Raw genomic sequence first — 20,388 nt, 5'->3', positions numbered from 1 at the left:
GAAATTGACAATTTTGTACTAGAGATGACCAAATTGAAGGTTGCTTTTTGGCTACAACAATTTACAACAACAAAAGAAACGAAATTTGAAGTCGAGTTGAAATAGTCGATAATTTCCCGCCATGCAATTTTTATTAAATTATAAATCAATGGATTCGAATGGTGTAAGAAATACGAAAGCATGATTATTTATTAATGTTTTACACAATTACAAAATATAGTTTAATGTTTAAAGAATTATTCTAGTATTTCGCGGATTTGTAATCGGGTTCATCGCCTCCTCCGCCGCTGCTACCACCGCCACCACCCCCGCCGTCCTTGGGCAGCTTCCTCTTTTGTATGATGGTCTGGAATAAAGTAAATAATCAACCCTGATCTGATAGAATCAATAAATCTGATTGATTACCTGAATCTTCTGCCACTCTCTGTCCAACTCGGCCTTCTCGTTCTTCTCCGTCTTGTTCTTGCGCGTCTTCCGTCCGTCCTGCATCTTGACGCCATACTGGAAGGCGGCTTTTGGCAGGGCCTCCTTGGTGCTCATGTAGTCTGAGTATTCCTCTTGTGTATCGAAGTCCCAGCGCCCAATCGGTCCCTTTTTGTTACCCAGATCCATCTTGGTATAGTCAACCTCGTCATCCGAGTCGTCGATGGCGTCGTTCATCTCCTCTAGCCCAGGATAACATTCGGCATAACCTTCGGGTTCGTTAGCGAAACGCGAGGCCATAGCCTTCGATATTTTCGGTGGCGGAGGTATACTGGTAACCATGGGTTCCTCTGCGGCCTCGGGAGGACCCTCGCCAAAGTATGAGTTGGCGGGTTTTCCAGCGTCCTGACGGTTTCGATCTCCTCGTGAGGCTGTTGGCTGGTAGTCCCCAATATCGTCGTAGATATTGTCCCCCAGAGGAACGGTTTTTCCGCCCTTATTGCCAGACGAGGTGGTGATGCTACTGATGCCTCCACCACCGCTGGTCGGTCCCCGGGCATTCTCCATCTCCTTGTCGTAGAAAAGCGGCTTGTCCTTGTCGCGCTTCTTGTTCTTTTTGTTGCGACCACCGGCCCTCAAGTAGCTCAGGATCTGGGACAGTTTGTTGATGACAATGTCATTAGTGGTTAGCGTGGCCACATCCTCACGCGCCACTGGCACCTCGAACTTGGAGCGTTTCAGAGTCGTTGGGATGTCCGATTCGCCCAGCTCGTCATCCAGGTCGATGACGTAGGCCATACGTCCAGGCGCAAACAGCTCATTGCGGGGCACCTCCTTTGATCGCCGTGCTTGGATCAGATTGTATATGTTGCGGGCTAGGGCTCCGTTGATGGCATTGATGTCCTCCGACTCGCGGCGCTCTGCTTCGAGCTGTTCGGCTGCAGCGGCTGCCTCGGCCAGCTTCTCCCTGGCCACGGCGGCGGCTATCTCCTCCTCCTCTGCCTCTTTAGAGTGCAGCTCCGAGCGCACCTTCTGCAGCAGAGCGTAATCGAGACCCTTCACCAAATGCGTGTGCTGGATGTCACCGCCCAAGAACTTCGATTCCTGGATGATTCGCCGTCGGCGTTCGGCAGCGTCTATTCCTGACTTCATATCCGGAGCGACGGCTCGGTAGGCGTTCGTGCTGCTGCCGTGCCCCGGAGTGCTTACGTTCACGTAATCCGGATTGGCACCATCTCGACGCTCGCGCGCTCTGTCCCTATACTTCTCAGACAGCTCCTGGAGCTTCACATCCTCCTGCTTCTTCAGCGCCGCGTAGAAGTTCTTTTTCTTCCGCCGAAGGTCGTTCCGCTCGCTGCTGCTTTGACCCTTCTTCTTGTCTCCACTCGATCCTGACAAGGCAGGAGTAGAAGGTGTGGCAAACGTCGCGGTGGCCAGAGATCCGCCGCCGGAAGTGCTGCTAGTACTAGACCCAGGAGGCGGAGCTCGGGGCGTGGCCAGCAGCTTGCGGAAGTCATCATTGGTCAGTCGCACTGATGGCGGCGCATCCAAGTGGGCGTCCGACATGGCAGGGCAAGTTCCCAAATGGTTTTTGTAACGAAAATTCTATATTTACAAAATGATGCTTCTTCTTATTAGTGGTGGTTAATTCGTGATATCGATAGCCATCGATAGAATTTAGCTATTTTTTCATTTTAAATAGCTTTTTTGTCTCAATAATGAGCAGTTGCTGGTATATGGGATGAGTACAAATAATGAGTGAAAATATTGGCATTGAGTGAAAATAAAAGTTTGCAATAGAGTAAATCCCCCATCTACTGCCTTCTGTTCGCCTGGTTATTGAAATCCAGAAATTGACAATTTTGTACGTAAAATTACCAAATTGAAGGCAGATTGGCCAGATTGCAGTCGATGATCTTAGAACTAGCTCTGTCTGGACGGAAAAGAGCTGAATCATCAACACTAGCCGGTAAAGCAGCTGATCGGCTATTGTTTATTGTTTTTATTAGAAATGCTGCAATTTCTGAAAGAACTTCCCAAAGTGGAGTTGCACGCCCACCTGAACGGTTCTTTGGGCATGGAAAGCCTATGTGATCTTGCCGAGCGGCTGTACGGATCAGCCTCCAAGGAGTTTTCCCAGCTGTGTGCGCGTTTCATCCGATTCGACAGGGACTCGGACTTGGATGCGTGCTTTGAGAAGTTTGCGTTTGTCCACGAGCTGACCTCCACGGAGGAGGGTTTGCGTTATGCCACCGAGCTGGTGGTTCGGGAGTTCGCTCGCGACAACGTGCAGTACGTGGAGCTGAGGACTACTCCGAAGGCGAATAAAAGCTATACCCGCAGAGAGTACCTTCAGCATGTGATAGATGCAATCGGGGAAGCAAGGAAAACATATCCCGATATTCTGGTTAAGCTATTGCCCTCCATAAATCGTGCGGAACCCGTGGCCGTAGCGGAGGAAACTGTGTCCCTTGCTCTGGAGTTTGCCCAGTCCCATCCGGATTTGATCTTGGGTATCGATCTCAGCGGCAATCCTGGTAAGGGAACGTTCTCTGACTTTGTTCCCATACTGTCGTTGGCGCGGGAGAAGGGATTAAAGCTGGTCCTTCACTGCGCGGAGATCGAGAATCCAGCGGAGATCAAGGAAATGCTGAACTTCGGTATGTCTCGGTGCGGCCATGGAACCTTCCTGACCCCAGAGGACATTGAACTACTGAAGAGCCGAAATATACCCATCGAGTGCTGCCTAACGAGTAATGTTAAGTCGGGCACAGTGCCCAGCTTGGAGGAGCATCATCTTAAGCGGCTTATGGAGGCTGATGCTCCGAAAGTGATTTGCACGGACGACAGTGGTGTTTTTGATACTACATTGACGCAGGAGTTCCTGTTGGCTAAGCAGACGTTTGGATTGACCCGAGATCAATGCGTTTCCCTGACCTTGGAGGCAGTGCAACATTCCTTTGCCACTGTTGAAGAACGACAAAGTATGGCAACCAAAGTGAAAAACTACATGGATAGCTTGCAGAAATAAAGCCCTGTAAGGAAAAGGACGATCCTAAGAACCTGAGATCCTAAGAACCTGGATGGTGATATATGAAAACATTTATGTAGAATTTAAATTATGAGGTACATGTTTTGTAAAAAGAGAATTTTTTTTTATAAAGAGAATTCATCTATAGTTGTTCTTCAATAACACAAGAATGCAATTCCGTTTTTAATATCATTCTTTTTATTCAATATGTAGAAGTATTTAGTTACAAGTTTTGTTCATTAGTTATGTTCATCATCCTTCGTACGTACATATGTGGGTAATAAGTTGTTATGCGTTTCTCTGTTAAATATTCATAATTGAAATGAACTTCATTCAATATATATCCCTTCCTGCTCTGCTCTGCTCTTTCCATGTGGCATAGTTGGGGGTGTAGGTGTATAAGAGGCGTTCAAAATACAATGGAGTTCAAGCATTGGTCAAGAGCGGGCTCCCTTTACTGCCCCGAAGCGAAGTGGACGATCGAATAGGACAAGGATCGAGTCCTTTCATAGGTAAAATAATGGCTCAAATCGGAAGCATTTAAAGAATTTCGTTTGCAGAATAACCATCCACTCCCACTCACCTAAACGGACAGATTTTCAGTTGAAGAGGTCTTTGCCTGCCTGTTTGGAATTCCCTATATACAGTTTAACTATTTTTGTATACTTTTAGTTTGGTTTCTTGTTTTTATTGCTGCTTTTCTACATGAACTGCGTGCAGCAGCTCAGCTTTAGTTTTGTCGTGCTACGAGGACCGACCAACTTAGGAGTTTATGGTGTCGAGTTATGTCGAATGGAAATATTACTACCCGAGCTTGGAGAGCTCAAGTACAAATCTATGTACTATATATATATATATATATTTATATAAAGGTTTACATTTCTACAATTTGGAAAAATTCTACTAGTTGAAAATGGTATGGTATGGATCTTGCTTTTCATCTCGATTTGGTATTTGGTTTTGTCAATCGGGCATTAGGTTTTAGGTTTTAATCTTGTCGTTAAGTATGTATAATTTTGTTAAAATTTACGGGCCTGGTAAAAGTTTAGCTTGCCAAGGCTGATAAAAAAATATTTCTTTACTGATTTACTTACTGGCTGCTCATTATAAAAGTTGATCATTTCTTGGGTATACATATCATCGTCATATATAGGACAGCTAGCCTGTTCGTATATAAAAAATGCGCCGTATAAAATGCCTCAAACTTGCGCTCACTTTTGTTGTGCCATTTATTTGTGTTGTAATTTATTTGTTAGGTTTTTGGAAGGGGCTATAGGTTATGGTAAGTGTATATTATTTATCTATACGTTTATCTTCAATGTAATGCTATGTATGCCTCGCTAATTGCATGCCGTATAATATCAATTTTGATTTCAGATTTGTTGTCATCGCAGCCTTCCATTTATTGAAGCCAATTTGTTGAAACATGTTGAAGTTGAACTTGGGGAATGTGTTTGGTCTATGTTCGGGGGAAAAATGGAAATAAATATGCCAACCAATATCCATGTGCCAATCGGAATCGGTCGAATTGAGAAATAAAACGTTTGCGCTTTTTGCTACATAATAAACTTGTTTTTTTATTTTTGTTCACAAAGAAATTAGCATTAATCGTATCCTGTTTAATAATAATGATAATAATAATAATAAACATAAGAGTCTAATGCATAGTTTAAATCAAATGCTCGAATGCAATGCTGTCCAAATGTTAAGTTAGATAACTTGTGCCAATTGCTCGCCGGTTATAAAACTAAGGGTTTCGATCTGTTTCTGTTTCTGTTTCATTTTGCCTTTTTCTGATTCGGTTTTTTCCTTTCTGGTGTATATGTTTGTTTGTGGGTGTGAGAGTGTAACTACAAAATATTCTCGTAATTAATTATTTACTGTATAGTTATATTTATATATGTATATGCATTAATATATATAATTTATAGTTTTACTTGACGCCAGCTCTAGCATTTGCCATGCCCTTAAATTTCCAGCCTTCCTTCATCGGGTTTGCCCTCTCTTTTTACAACAAATTACAAATGGTTTATTTAGTGTATGGTTTTTAGCTATGTCCTTAGCTTAGTTTACAGGGTTCTTTCATCTCTCATCGTTCGGTTTTCGAAAAAATTTTACAAATTCTGCTTCTGCGCGGTATGTTAATATTTACTTTAAATATTTTGGTTACTTTAGGCCCTTCTCGAATGGGGCATTAATTTGTTTGTTTGTTTGTTTTTTACAATTGAGTTGGCGAAGGAAATCAAATCTCATATTTTGTTGTTGTTTTTTCTTTCAGCTTTTCGCTTCGCCCAACGTTACAAAGTTTACATGTGTGTGGAGTTTACATTTGTTGTTTACAATTGTTGTTGTTAAATTTTCTTTTTTTGCTCCTTTTATTATGGGATTCGCTTTAGTTTTATTTATTTTTTTAAGAACTTGATCCTTTAACCAAGTGTTTTACATGCGTGCAAAAAATTGTTACGGTAAAAACTGGACGCGTGTAGAAGACGCCAGCTTACGTGTAAATTTCACTTTTTACATATACATGTTCATTAAAAACGTCAAGTTCAAAACTAAGTGTATTACATATTCTCTATTCGCGTGTATATATATATATATTTAATTATATATATATGTTTAAATATTTATAGGGATTCTACAGCTAAGCAGCTCGCTGTGTGTGTGTGTGTGTGTGTGTTTGTGTTGTGTGAGAGTGTGGGTGTCCTGTGTGTATCTTACACGTCATATGTACACGGCGTGTAGCAAATGTAAACACATTCTTTTGTTTCTTTAATCTACAGAAAGCATCTCTACTTGCATTGTTCATTCCGTATCGAACGTATCGAGAGAATCCTAAATACAATGTTCATCTATGGATTATTTAAATTAAAATTATCAGTGCATTGCGCTCTAGAGACAGGCAGTTGACAAGTTAATAACTAATAATAAAAGGAAATACAAAACAAATAATACCGAGCCCTGCTTGCGCGCCGTTCGCTTGAAATGCGCTCACTCTAACTACAACTGGATGATGCGGTTACAGGATAATGGATAATGGAAAATGGATGATGGATGATAGTTAATGAATAATGCATCTTTCTCTGATGATCGGATGGGGGAAATGTACAGAAAATTACAATGTTCAATGACTGGTATCCTTTGCTTGCTTGTTATATACAAAACACGACAACGACAACGACAACAACACGACAACGAAATTGTGTGTACAAAAATATGCATAAATACACTTTACATTGGATATCCAAAAATTGTGTGTTTTACATATGGATCTTTCTATGTGTGTGTGTGTTTCGACGAAACCGACAAAAAGGTCTAAATTCGTTTTTCTTACCACCATCTCTTCTTTCTCGTTACATTTTCAGTATTTCAGTATTTTCAGTATTTTTAGTATTTGGAATAAGGCGTCGCGAAGTAGTCTAAAATGTATATCAAAAAATGTACAAAATTCTTCGGGTATTTGTTACTTTTTACAATGTTCGCTTCGTATGTATACCATTTACAATTTTTGTTGTTTGCAATTTACAAGTGTTTTTCAATGACATTTTAAAACAATTTTATACACTTATGTGAGAAGAGGGGAAAGTGGGGGTAGTAGTAGTAATAATAACATTATTAATATATTCGTAGATTTGCCGCACAGCGAATGCATTTCAAGCTTCGCGGGGAGCAGTAACAAGCGCTTTCTGTCTAATATAACAAGGTGTCGAAGTCGAATTAAATCATATTTATACATATATATCATACAGAGTTAAAAAAAAAGAAATACCGAAATCCAATAGGATTTGTAAAATTTGGAAAAAATAATGTTTTATTGAATTTTGCATATATTTTAGGTCTCTTTTTGCTCTCTTCTTGTTTCTTTGTTTTCTTGTTTTGTTTCGGGTAAAAATCATTTATAGTTCGGAAAATCAAATCATAGTTTCGGTAATCTGTTGAAGGATCTTACTTAACTAACAAATGTTCTTTACCGGCACTCACGGCCAGGCAATGGTAATATGCTTAAAAAAAATTATAAATACATGCGTGCGGGGTATATAGGATATAGAATATGTGTTTGTATGAGTTACTTGCGACTTAAAACAAACAAAATTTACAAAATACAATATGTATAAATTTTACAAGAACATTTTGAAAATATTACATGGTTTACATGGTTTATACACAAATTTTTACATAGTGCAACGTGAATGGGGCTGAAGTGTATGCATCGTATTCAAGAGTGAATGAAGAGTGTGTGAGGGGGCGTGTCTCGTGTGTTTGTTTCCGTTTCCGTTTCTCGTATTCTCTTTTGTTTTTGGTAGCAGCTGCTGGCTCCATAAACAGAATTAATCTACAATCTACACTAAGTGTGGCTCGCGCTGTTTTATCCTTCGATTTATATATATTTGAAATGGTTCCTCTCTCTCTGCAACTCTATGCACTTAAATAAATTCTAGGCGCCCGCTCTCCATCGCTCCTCTAGATTCTACATTCTCCTCCGTTCTTCGCTCTTCCGTCGTCTTCTTCTTATCAATTTACAGTCGAAACTCGAATCATTTACAAATAGACTTGCTATATAATCATTAATTTATACAAAATTACAACGAAAATGTACGCAGACAAAATTGTTTCTCTGACATTTCGACATTTTTTCTTTTCTTTACATTTACGATCGTTTGTGTTATTCTTTTATTCGCGTTCGGAACACGCTCTTTGTTTTTTCTGTTTTTTTTTTTTAATCTTTTATCTTTGATTTCTTTCTTGTTTTTGTTTTTGTTTTTTTTTTTTACAAAGTAAACATGCGAGCGCAGTGTACAAATATTTTTTGAAATCTTCTTTCGAGTGTTTGTGAGTGTGTGTTGTTATTACTTTTTGTTCGTAAAAATACAAATTTGTTTTCTTCTGATGCCAGCTCTTGGCGCGCTTTCCTTTTTGTTTCTATAGCTTGGCGTGTGTTTCTTGTGAGTGTGTTTCTCTTTACAAATCTCCGAGGGCAGCTGCATCGCTGATCGATCGCTGCTTGTTTCAATAAATTATTATTATTAAATGTACTCTTGTTTAGCTTATGCATCTTCTTCTTCTTTAGCTCTGTTAAGCTCCTAAAACCTAGTCTGCCATTCGAGAAGGATGCACGACGGCTTCCCCTGACTTCCTCTCGCAACTCATCCGCCTTACAGCACACCGTTGGCTGTGGTTGGGGGTCCAATGGGACCCAATCCACTGTTGACGGCCGCCGAGACTACTGAGGATGAGGACTCGGAGGCGGTAGGTGAAGAGGGCTCCACGATCATGGCGCTGCCAGTTCCGTTCTCCTGCACCGAGCAGATGGTGGGCGAGGCCAGGCTGTTGGTGGTGCTGGTGGTTGTGGTGCTGCTGCCGCTGGTGCAGGCTGTGGTGGCTGCTGACGAAGTTGTCGCACTGCTGCTAACAGCTGCTGCCGACACCGTTGACGAGGGAGCGGGCACTGCTCCTGCAGCTCCTGCGGCACCTGTCCCGGCTCCTGCTGCTCCCGATGTGCCGGTGGTACCCACAGAAATGGGATTGGTGATCTTCATGTAGTACTTCTCCAACTTGGCATTGATGTGCTTGCCGTAAGTGTACTTGCGCAAGGCGGCCATGTGTGGCCGGATCTTGGTCATCAGCTTCTTCAATTGCGTCGGCTCCGAGACATCGATCATCTTCTGGACCACATAGTTAGCATACTGATCCTTCATCATCACGTGCAAGGCACTGTTTGGGAGAAAATATTCCATTAGTTGGGTTCCAGGGTGGGGGGGTTTTAATTCAAGTTCACTTACTTGTCATTGAAGGTGCAGACCTCGTCGATCAGGCCAGTGCGTTCGCCACGAGTGGCATGGGTCACACACTTCTCCACCACGTTCGAGGCGAACTTGTGTTGCGATAGCACCAGTACCTTGCCGCGCACGCTGTTGATCAGAATGGACTTATCCTCCTGCTTGCCGTGCTCTGTAAAGGGGGCAGAAGATTCCTTATTAGTAAGAGCAAAAGGCATGTTAACAATGAGAAAGATTGGATATCCGCCTTACCCAACACATGCTGAATGACATAGTTGCCATATTGGTCCTGTATCAACTGCTCGGTGTGCTCGTGCAGCTCGTCCAAAATAGGCGTCGTTTGTTCGGCGGTGCAGTGCTCTAGGATGCGCTGGATCACCCGGCAGCCATACGGATGGGTGCTCAGCGAGTACACCTGACCCTTGAAGGCATTGATGATGAACTGCAAGGCCACTGGGTCCACGCACTCGATGCACTTCTGCACGACATGATTGCCGTTCTGGTCCTTGACGCACTTCAGCACATGACCGTCCAGCTCGTGCACGATCTCCTGCTGCTGCTCCGGCGAAATGCTCTCCAGCGCCTTCTGGATCACCCGGCAGCCGTACATCTGCAGCGCCAGCTGCAGCACATGGCCCTTGACCTGCATGCCCAGCGTGTTCTTCTGCTCGGGAGTGCCAAACTCGAAGAACTTCTGGATGACATAGTTGCCAAAGACGTCGGTCATCAGGCTGTAGGCAGCGCCCAGAATCTCGCTGAATACCATTTGCTTTTCGGCGGCCGTGGCCCGCTCCAACTTCTGCTGGATGAACCGCGAGCCATGCTGATCCTGCGAGAACTCCACAATGTGGTTGACGAGATCGCGCAGCTGGAGATTCGGATACCGCTGGTTGCGGAAGTCCTCGAGAAGCCGCGACCGTCCCGGCTGGGGTGCACCACCTACTCCACCGCTTGCGGCTGCCACTGCGGCCGCTGCTGCTGCTGCCGTGGCCGCCACCTGTCGCGAATTGGCGGCCGCTGCTGCTGCTGCTGCCGCTGCCACTGCTGCGGTACCCGGAATGGCCAGGTGGTTCGAGAAGAGCGAGCTATTGGACCCGAACATGTTGTTGGCAGCCGCGGCCACCGCTGCCTGGGCAGCTGCTGCCGTTGCCGGCAATCCCACGGCGGCCAGTTGCTGTTGCTGCTGCTGCTGTTGCTGCTGTCGCTGGCGGGACTCGGCGCCCGGAGCTCGGCTGCCCAGCAGGCAGGACTGTGCCGACGGTGGCGGTGTGAGCGGAGCGCCCAGTGGACTGGCCGAGGCATTGCCGGCTCCCGCTCCGAGGGCACCATAAGCACCACCAGCCGCTCCCGACATGGCTCCCGGCCACTTGCCACGTGCTGCTGCGGCGGCTGCGGCTGCAGCAGCTGCTGCTGCCTGGGCCACTGAGCTGTTCACCGCATTAGCCGCTGCCACGCCGGTGCTGGTGTAGTCCATTGCCGAGGGACTGAAGGCGGAGGTGCTGCGGTCGAAGGAGTCGCGGCGACCCGACAACGAGCTTGTGTTCAGGGCGAGGCCTGCAAAGAACAGAGAAAATGGGTTTGTTTTAATGATTAAATGTTGAGTTACTAAAGTTTACTAATTAAATTGTACGTTGGTAACGTCTTTACAAATATACCCTTGCAGGGCATTATAATTTAAGTCAGAAGCAAGAAACGCGGTGAAGGAGTCATTTCCGACCCTATAAGCCATATATATTCTTGATTAGAACGAACAGCTGATTCGATCTAGCTATATCCGGTTGAAAAATAAATTTTTTAAATTTTGTCAAAAATTTGAAAATTTGATAAGGGGTTACATCATTAAAATTGTCAAAATTGGATAAAAAATGGAAACTTTTAAATCTTAAAACCGAGTATGCAGATTTTTTAGCCCTTTCAAAACTAGCACAGAACAGCGTTCCGAATTGAATTTAATGCATTTTTGGCATAATTATAATGGTTGAAAAACACTGATTATTAAAAAAAATTGCCTGTTTTTATACCCTTTTTCAGGGTTATGTAAATTTTTGTCAAAATCTTTTACCAGCATCAACAAACGCAATACGCAGATTTGTTAGCGCTTTAAAATCTAGCACATAACAGCTTTTCGAATTGAAATTAATGCATTTTTGGCTTATCTATGATGTTTGAAAGACACTGATTATTTAAAAAAATTGTCGGTTTTTATACCTTTTTGCAGGATATTAGTATTAATCAGAAGCTTATAACACAATGAAGAAATCATTTCTGACCCTATAAACCATATATATTCTTGATCAGAATGAACAGCTGATTCGATCTAGCCATGTCTAGTTGAAAATTAAATTTTTTAAATTTTGGCCAAAATTTGAAAATTTTATAAGGGGTTACATCATTAAAATTGTCAAAATTTGATAAAAAATTGAAACTTTTGAATCTTAAAACCGAGTATGCAGATTTTTTAGCCCTTTAAAAACTAGCACTGAACAGCGTTCCAAATTGAATTTAATGCATTTTTGGCATAATTATAATGTTTGAAAAACACAGATTATTAAAAAAATTGCCTGTTTTTATACCCTTTTTCAGGGTTATGTAAATTTTTGTCAAAATCTTTTACCAGCATCAACAAACGCAATATGCAGATTTGTTAGCGCTTTAAAATCTAGCACAGAAAAGCTTTCCGAATTAATATTAATGCATTTTTGGCTTAATTATGATGTTTGAAAAACACCAATTATTTTAAAAAATTGTCTGTTTTTTTTGCCTTTTTAAAGAATATAATTTCAGTCAGAAGCTTGAAACGCAGTGAAGAAGTCATTTCCGACCCTATAAACCATATATATTCTTGATCAGAATGAACAGCCAAGTCGTTCTAGCCATGTCCAGTGAAAAAATAAATTTTTTAAATTTTGTCCAAAATTTCAAAATTTTATAAGGGGTTACATCATTAAAATTGCCAAAATTTGGCAAAAAAATGAATTTTTTAAATTTGAAATCTGAGTATGCAGCTTTGTTAATCTACTAAAAACTAGCATAGAACAGCTTTCTGAATTAAAATTTATGATTCTTTGGCTTAGTTATGAGTTTTTTAAATTATGATTTTCGGAAAAATTGTCTGTTTTTATACCTTTTTGCAGGTTATTATAATTTTTGTCAAAATCTTTTTTGTTCCCGAAAATAGGTTTCATTCTGTATTTCGTATTACTTTATAGTTAGTAAAAGTAGGATGTATATATTGTTAGATAGTATATTATAGTATTTGCATAGAACATATTTGTAAATATCTAGAATTGAATCATTTGTAACTATGTTTAAGATTTTTCTTTAAGATCTCAAGGAACCTGAATAGTAACTAAATAGCAGTGTATTTATAATTAATTGACTTATTTTTATTTAATTATTTCATATTATTTAAGTACGAGAAGTCTTTAAAATAAACCATAATAAAAATACAACTCCTAGTTTTTTCATTCTAAAACCCACGGGTGCATTATGGCTCTATCCTGAATCCCGAGACCCGAGTGACAATCAATCTGCAAATGGAAAAATCGAAAGCGCATAAAGATGGTCGCACTTTCAATTCAGTTAACAGTTTACAGCCTTCAGCAGGACATCAATTCGAAGCTGGCTCAGATATATATATCGTATATATGTAGTACTCTGCTCAACTGTACTCGGCGTTCATTTGGTAATTAATCGAGGGTAGCGACTCGGTGACGAGGAGGCGATTTTGATGCGCCTGTAAAACTTAATTGCCTTGGCTTCAAGGCGCAGCTGTGTGGCTTAGTTTTAGTCACTTGGCCATTTGGCATTTGCAGGGATCTCTTGTTTCTCCTATCCTGCATCCATTCTGGCCCCCCTTTCACCACCCCCCACCACGCCCAGTTCCTAAGCCATAATGTACAGCATTAATGGTGCGCACACATGAGGCTGACTGCAAGGATATGTAAAAGGATACATGGGGGGCGGACGGCGGCAGCAATAAGTGGATGTAGCTGGGCGGGAAGACGGTGCCAACTTGATTGATGTTGTAATCTGTCACTGGCATTTGATTTGCCATCTCTAAGCGGAGAAAGTTTGGCGAGAAAAGAGAGCCCAGGAGAAAGGGAATGCGAGGAGAGACATTGAGGGATTTACAGGCATCTCATCCTTGGGATTTTTCTTCCTTTCTCTCTGTGCAATTCTCGTTTTCCCAAGCAATGAGCCGGAAATGTGCGACTCGGCAAAAAAGCGAAAGTCTAAAACCGGCTGCAGGCCTCCAACTTCGACCATAATAAATTCATTCTCAACCCCAATCCATCAGATGCCATGTTGCATTTCGACCCAAAAAGAAAAGTCCAAATTAATTGCACAAATTTATAAAATTAAGGGGGAGGCGGAAAATGCCGCACATAAACGCGGCCAGGACGCATTAAGTTATTTAACAACTAATGCAACAAACAGCTGCGCAAAAGGGTTGCAACCAGGTTTCAGGTTGGGGGTGGCCCTGGATGGCTGCAAGGCTGCAAGGACTCGGTCCAACTCGAGTGGCAGAGGAAGAGGAGGAGGAGAGCCGGGGAAGGTGAGGGCCGTAAATGTCAACACACAGTGTGCGCAATTTGTTGACCGAGTTATTAAGCAATTTGTAGAAAGTTGCAGAGTGGTGTGGTGGTGGTGTTGTTGGTAAATAATATACAATGTTGCCACTGTTTGTTCCGAAAACCTAAAGTGGAGCACTGGCGTTAGCAGGTGTCGCAAGGAAATCAATAGTGACAGCAGCAGAGAGGCAAATTAACTTGGAAAAGGTTTATGGAATATAAACAACAGAGAACGAACCTTGTTGTTGTTTGAATTACCAAAATGTGCTTTATATTACGAGTACTATTGCCTTTAGATTCGTGGTTTTCCCTTGCTAAGCCCCAAGGATATACTCTGATATTAAAAAGGCATAATAAATAAAGCAACTATTAAAGCCACACTTAAACTGCGGCTGCATTTCCGTTACTTTGAAGCTGCGCTTTAGCACTAATTACATTTCATATAATGCCTCTTTAAACCGCTTTTTTTCATAGCCTACTTAACAGGGCTTACAAAGTTGCCCGAACCGAGAATAGTTTTGCCACGCCACCTCCCCTCCCACCCACGCCCACTCTCACGACCTTTCTCTCGACATTTAAATGACTCGCAGTTTTAATGCGTTTTCACTTTTCCTTTTTCCGGCCATTGTGTGGGCGGCAGCGGCGGAAATGGGCGTGGTAGATATAGAGTAAGCGAGCGAGAGACGTGTGTGCATAATGGGCACGTGTGTGCATTTATAATTCATAAAATCATTACATTAAGCTAAGGACACGGGCGGCCAAGTGTCGTCCTCGTCTCGTCCCTCGACTCGTCGTCTTGCCGAGCTTCACTCTCTCTCAACAATCCCCACGCTTTCTCCTTATTTGCGGAACGTGTGCATAAACCACAAAATGTCGCCTGCAATAAACTTGGCGTCTTTTTAATGCCACCCACACCCAGAAACGCCCCTTGCTCATGCCCACCACTCATTCTCCATGTTACAGTCATGGAGTCTTGGATTCACAGGCACTGGAAACAAAAACTTAATATTCAAAAGCTTAAGTTTAGTTTTTGAAATGCATTATTAAACATATATAAATTTTTCATATGAAGAATTTCATTTTGTTAAAAGCCTAAAGCTTTTTTTTACTTTCTACTATAAATTAGAAGGAAGTTTGTGATATTTTAACATTTTTATAACTTTGGAGGGCTGCAGATAGTGAAAGAGTCATTTCCGACCCTATAAACCATATATATTCTTGATCAGAATAAACAGCTGATTCGATCTAGTCATGTCCGGTTGAAAATTAAATTTTTTAAATTTTGGCCAAAATTTGAAAATTTGATAAGGGGTTACATCATTAAAATTGTCAAAATTTGATAAAAAATGGAAACCTTTAAATCTTAAAACCCAGTATGCAGATTTGTTAGCTCTAAAAAAACTAGCACAGAGCAGCTTTCCGAATTAAAATTAATGCATTTTTGGCATAATTATGATGGTTGAAAAACACTGATTATTTAAAAAAATTGTCTGTTTTTATACCCTTTTTCAGGGTTATTTTAATTTTTGTCAAAATCTTTTACCAGCATCAACAAACGCAATATGCAGATTTGTTAGCGCTTTAAAATCTAGCACAGAAAAGCTTTCCGAATTGGAATTTATTCATTTTTGGCTTAATTATGATGTTTGAAAAACACCGATTATTTTTAAAAATTGTCTGTTTTTATACCTTTTTGCAGGGTATTAGTGTTAATCAGAAGCTTGTAACATAATTAAGGAATCATTTCTGACCCTATAAACCATATATATTCTTGATCAGAAAAAACAGCTGATTCGATCTAGCCATGTCCGCTTGAAAATTAAATTTTTAAAATTGTTTCCGAAAATTGAAAATTTGATAAGGGGTTACATCATTAAAATTGTCAAAATTTGATAAAAAATGGAATTTTTTTAAACTTGGAATTTAGTATGCAAGTTTTTTTAAGCTCGCAAAAACTAACACAAAACAGCTTTCCGAATTGACATTAATCGAGTTTTGGCGAAGTTGCAGCATTTTTAAATTTTAACGTGTCGAATTTTGTACCCATATTCCCTGCCCTTCCTGCTTCCATTTCCGCTCAGTGTACACATATGGTTGCAGTTTCATTTGGCAAATGGTACCCCCAGTGCGAGGCCGCAGCTCTCCCTCACGGATCTGAGAGTGAAGCCTGAGCTGAGACACAGGGTCGTGTTGTCAGGCAGGGTTCCCCTGTTCCATGTTCTCTCGGAGGCAGCAGCCGCGGCGGTGGTTGCAAATATTCCACCTTATTTACAGCATCCTCCATCCAAAAATCCAGCCAGCAGCCCCAGCGTCCCGCACAAATTGCATGAATAATTCCCTTTGGAATTGCGCAACTACACGCACCTCTCTAACTGAAAGCCCAGTCCAGGAAATAAAATAAACAGACGGAACAGACACACTGGATACTTGGATACAGCAACAACTCCGACACTTTCATTGATGCAAATTGTTTGTGTTTTTCCTCCCCCCATCTGCCGTCTGCATTTGAAATTTCATCCTTCGTCTCGAGAGCCGCCAAATTAGTTGCAATTTAAATGCAGGAATTAAAACTTCTGCCGCTGTCATTAAACTGAACATTGCATTCGGGATTTCGCTGTTAGTCCTTCGCTTACTGCCACAAGAACTTTGCAGTTGCAACAGACTCCTCCGCCTGCCGCAGGCAGTTAAATTCCAGCAACTGTTGCCGACAGATAAAAGTTTACCCTTTAATTTACTTTAATGTCGAGTTAGTTGCTAGTTTTTAATTGCCAGATATCAATCATTGTCAGGGTTTGCTTTGAAGTTACAATTACAAAGGTGAATAAATAATTGATTACTGTCAATAAATTATAGTTAAGTGATTACTGATTACTATTGAAAAGGAACAAGATGAACATATTACAAATGTAACAAGAAACTAAGATTGGTTTATGTGCCTCAAAGGAATCAATTTATTTTGAATGAAAGACACTAAATGTTTAATTTGTGGAATACAATGTTGATTGGAAATGCAAATGTATAATGCCTAGAAGTAGTTCTTGCTATTTTTAGGATAAACTAAACCTTGGAAGGAATGATTCCAATATCTATGCATTAGTTATATAATATAAAAGATAGTTTTTTTTATCACATGGTTAAAACATCATTAATAGTCTTAATACATCCATTGTTACATAAATCCCTGCTTTTATTTTTGTGGTGCGGCTGCAATCCCATTTGCATTGCGTCACGCATACGCCGTGTGGTACACATCATTGAGACTTTCATTAAGCATAAAGTGCACACAACACACGACCAACGACAAAACACCTCCCGACACCGCAGCAAGTGACAGGCTCCGGCTGTTCCTCCTGCCCAGCATCCTGCTCCATCTGCTACAGGTCCTCTTAGCCAACCCCCCACCCCATTTCCCTCATATCACCCTTATCCTGTCCTGTAAGCCAGCACAGCAATTGACATTTTACAAAATAAACGAATTCATTTGCACAAAAGGCTGATGGAGAAAGTAGACGAGAAGGAGCAGGATGAGGAGCAGGATCAGGAGCAGCAGCCAGAGGAGAAGGTGGAGCACACAATGTGCTATATTGTACGCAAAGTGGTGGTTTCGATGGAGCTTTCACTTTCCCCGCAGCCTCCAGATTGCATTCTGCATCCTGCAACCGGTACCCGGTACCCTGTTTCTGATGCAATCACATGTTGCCAACATGCGAAAGGTGTACATAATAATTTAGCCTGGAAAAAAGGGAGGATGATGTGGCTCCCGCTGCTTCTGCTGCTCCCGTGCTGTGTGCTTTGCTGCTACCCTCATTGTTTTCAAGGCAATGGCCAAAATGGGTTTGGCGGTTGCAAAGTCAAGCAGCTTTTCCATCCCCCCTCCCTTCTCGGGCCGGGGCAGGCCAAGGCGCATTAACGTTTGTAATTGCAGCTTGTCTGTGTGACACAGAAGGGGGATCCCCTGCTGCCTGCTGCCTGGTGCACCACCCGTTGTTCTCCTTCAGTCAGCCAGCCACTTAAAACAATATAATCTCCATTAAAAAGCCTTTTTGACATTGCACACGACGAACAGACAGACAGCCAGACGGATAGTAGTTAGAGGGATGTGTTCACCGTACGGCATCGATTGCACAACATAATGAGTGGGTTTGCTGCTTCTGCTTCTGCTGATGAGGATGAGGATGAGGACGAGATGAGGATGAGGACGAGAACGATGCCATCTGCGCTGCACTTGTTAGTGGGGATTTGTGCCAGCGGAGGACAAACTGTGGGTGCCATGTGCTAATTGTAATTGAGATGCGAATGTGCAAGCGGAATGGTTGTTACACTGCCGGAAATGGTCTCAAATAATCCCTAACTAAACTGTTTTTAATAAAGATACATTCTTACACCTCTTAACGGTTTAAAATCTAATAAATTGGTGTTTATTTAAAACAGTATCCCGAAATTTATCGTTAAACTTGAGCCAAATTTCCGCTCAGTGCAAGTCCAAATACGCAGAGTGGCACATACAGCGTAGGCGTGGCTCCTCTGTGCACATGTGGCACACTCCTCGAGAGACCCTTAGCCTAATCACCTGCATCATCATCATCGCAGTTTACTAGTTTTCCACGCAAAAGCATGTCAGGGCTTGACTTGCGTCTCAAAAGCGAATTGGATTTGGTTTCGATTGAATTTCCACTCGTGTTCGAAACCAAATCTGAATTACTTAACTCGAGGACTCTTTAAGAGCCAAGCGAGCGATGCCTTTAAAAAAATGCAACGTGGAAAACAATTTCAGTGGCATAAAGGCACAACAAAGAGAGGGGAAAAAAAGAATTGAAATACGTAATCACTCATACGTCATGTGGGCCGTGGAGGGAAAAAACTGGAAACTTCATTAAACTGCCATATGAGGCAAAATGAATTAACGACATAATAATGCCAGTGCGCTCCCTGAACAACTCTCTTTCTCACTCTCACTCACACGGGCGCCTTATCCCGGGAAATTCGTTAATGGAAAGAGCGCTTTTGCATGCGGTCGGAAAATAAAAAGCGGTAGGTGGAAAGCGTAATAATTGATTTCGCCTGATTGTTAATGGAGTTAATGGAGCTGTCCAGCTTTCCGAAGTCTGTAAACTCCAGACTGAGTGCACTTTAAGCGGCAATTTAAGTTTATTTCGTTTATATTCTCACTTGACCCGAAAATAGGTGCAAGGATACAAAATTGTAGTTATTGTTTGTGGCAGACAGTTTCAGCACAAAGTGTAAACTTTCATTGCCTGACGACTGCTGGTGCTGCTGCTGTTGTTATTGCTATTATTAATTATAAATCGAAATTCTATAAATTTACAACAATGCCAGAGTGGGGAATCGCAACAACAATGATAATTTCGTTTGGCCCCTGCAGCTATTTCAAACTATTTGACTTTGTTTAGAGGATATGTTCCAAGTAAATAGATTATGCAGTGCTTGAGTTCCAGAATTTAACTAATCATAAACCATAAATTATGATTAGGATTGTATTTGTAAAAAGAGAATGATAAAACTCTTTAATTATATACTATTCTAAATGAAATTGTAAGTTTCAACTTTAGTTTATATAAAATACCAAGACAAAACTCTGTTTATAATTATATATTCATATCATCAACATATTTCCCTGCATAAACCGAGACACAACTCTCTCAAAGTTTTCGCTCCTTTTCCACATTGCAATGTGAAACATTTTCCCTGCTGGAAAATTCGCCTCCCAAAACTCATCGCGTTACATTTAAAATTGCATGAGTCAGTAGGAGTTTTGCAGTTGAAGTTGCCTTTGCTGGCAATAATAACATTTTGCGTGCTGGCATGCAATTGTTGTTAGTTTACTTCTTCTCGATGGCTCTTCTGTGCATTAGATATGTATGGTGTGGATGTACATATGTACGTATGGAAAGCAGCTGAATTTACTGACACAAACAGTTGGTTTTCATGGCTTTTCCCCCGTCATCATCATCATCATCATCATCATCATGTGCAATGCATTCGCATTCTGAGTACTAGCAACTAATGCTAAATGCATGTATGCCCTGTAATTGATACTTGGGGAGCTCTCAATATGTTTGCTTTGGGAATATAATGCAACTCTTAATATTTCAAGCATGTTGTTTTCTATTATTTATTTAACAGAATTAGAGCTTAACAAAAACCACAGGAAAATATTAGTTTCCTTTAGTTTATTCCAACAACTGATATGCCTCACTTGGTAATGGAAAATCTAAATGATAATTTGATTTTATAAATTGTTCTAGTATTATTATGAAGACTGAAGAGAGAGCTGACAAGGCTACCCTCACCTTTTGTTCTATTATTATTATTATTGTTATTATTGTTGTTCAGACACACATTCGAAGACATTTTACAGGCTCGAAAATTACTGTTTACGAGCCGAAGATCCTTCTAATACAAAGGGAATTGTTAGATAAACGGAGATTTATGGCTATACAGATTTACAGGCTGTACAGGGAGCGAACGGGGTTGGTCAATTGATGTTGATGAAGATATGCCACACTTTATACTAATTACAATTTGTGATACTGCTGAGAACACTGAGCGAAATGAGAGACTT

At 41.3% G+C, this 20,388-nt stretch overlaps 3 protein-coding genes across 7 annotated transcripts in view; 1 reads left to right on the top strand and 2 right to left on the bottom strand.

The window, feature by feature from the left end:
• Positions 1-153: 153 nt before the first annotated feature.
• beag (IC cytokine homolog beag) lies at positions 154-2,090 on the bottom strand. Its single transcript, XM_020955778.2, has 2 exons — positions 406-2,090; positions 154-346 (listed from the first exon to the last, which is right to left on the bottom strand). Exons 1-2 carry the CDS (start codon positions 1,987-1,989, stop codon positions 242-244), a joined length of 1,689 nt encoding a protein of 562 aa, XP_020811437.2. The 5' UTR covers positions 1,990-2,090; the 3' UTR covers positions 154-241.
• Positions 2,091-2,359: 269 nt separating this feature from the next.
• Ada (adenosine deaminase-like protein) lies at positions 2,360-4,013 on the top strand. Its single transcript, XM_020956192.2, has 2 exons — positions 2,360-3,549; positions 3,837-4,013. The coding sequence occupies exon 1, from the start codon at positions 2,435-2,437 to the stop codon at positions 3,452-3,454; it is 1,020 nt and encodes a 339-aa protein (XP_020811851.2). The 5' UTR covers positions 2,360-2,434; the 3' UTR covers positions 3,455-3,549; positions 3,837-4,013.
• The window catches only part of pum (pumilio), a 209,084-nt gene continuing 192,325 nt past the window's right edge, over positions 3,630-20,388 (bottom strand). For 4 of the 5 annotated variants that reach the window (XM_086840478.1, XM_086840477.1, XM_086840479.1 and 1 more), the window contains 3 exons: positions 9,484-10,785; positions 9,235-9,403; positions 3,630-9,166 (listed from right to left, as the gene is read on the bottom strand). In XM_086840478.1, the coding sequence (XP_086696604.1) occupies positions 8,608-9,166; positions 9,235-9,403; positions 9,484-10,785 (2,030 nt within the window). In that variant the 3' untranslated portion in view covers positions 3,630-8,607. The remainder of the gene's footprint in view (positions 9,167-9,234; positions 9,404-9,483; positions 10,786-20,388) is intronic. The other variant, XM_086840481.1, reaches the window with a different exon arrangement.

This window comes from Drosophila serrata, unplaced genomic scaffold (assembly GCF_035046125.1).
Source record: "Drosophila serrata isolate PLE 108 unplaced genomic scaffold, ASM3504612v1 contig_382, whole genome shotgun sequence".
Classification (NCBI taxonomy): Eukaryota; Metazoa; Arthropoda; class Insecta; order Diptera; family Drosophilidae; genus Drosophila; species Drosophila serrata.
Note: the sequence above shows the minus strand (reverse complement) of the source record. Positions and strands in the feature narration are given on the sequence as shown.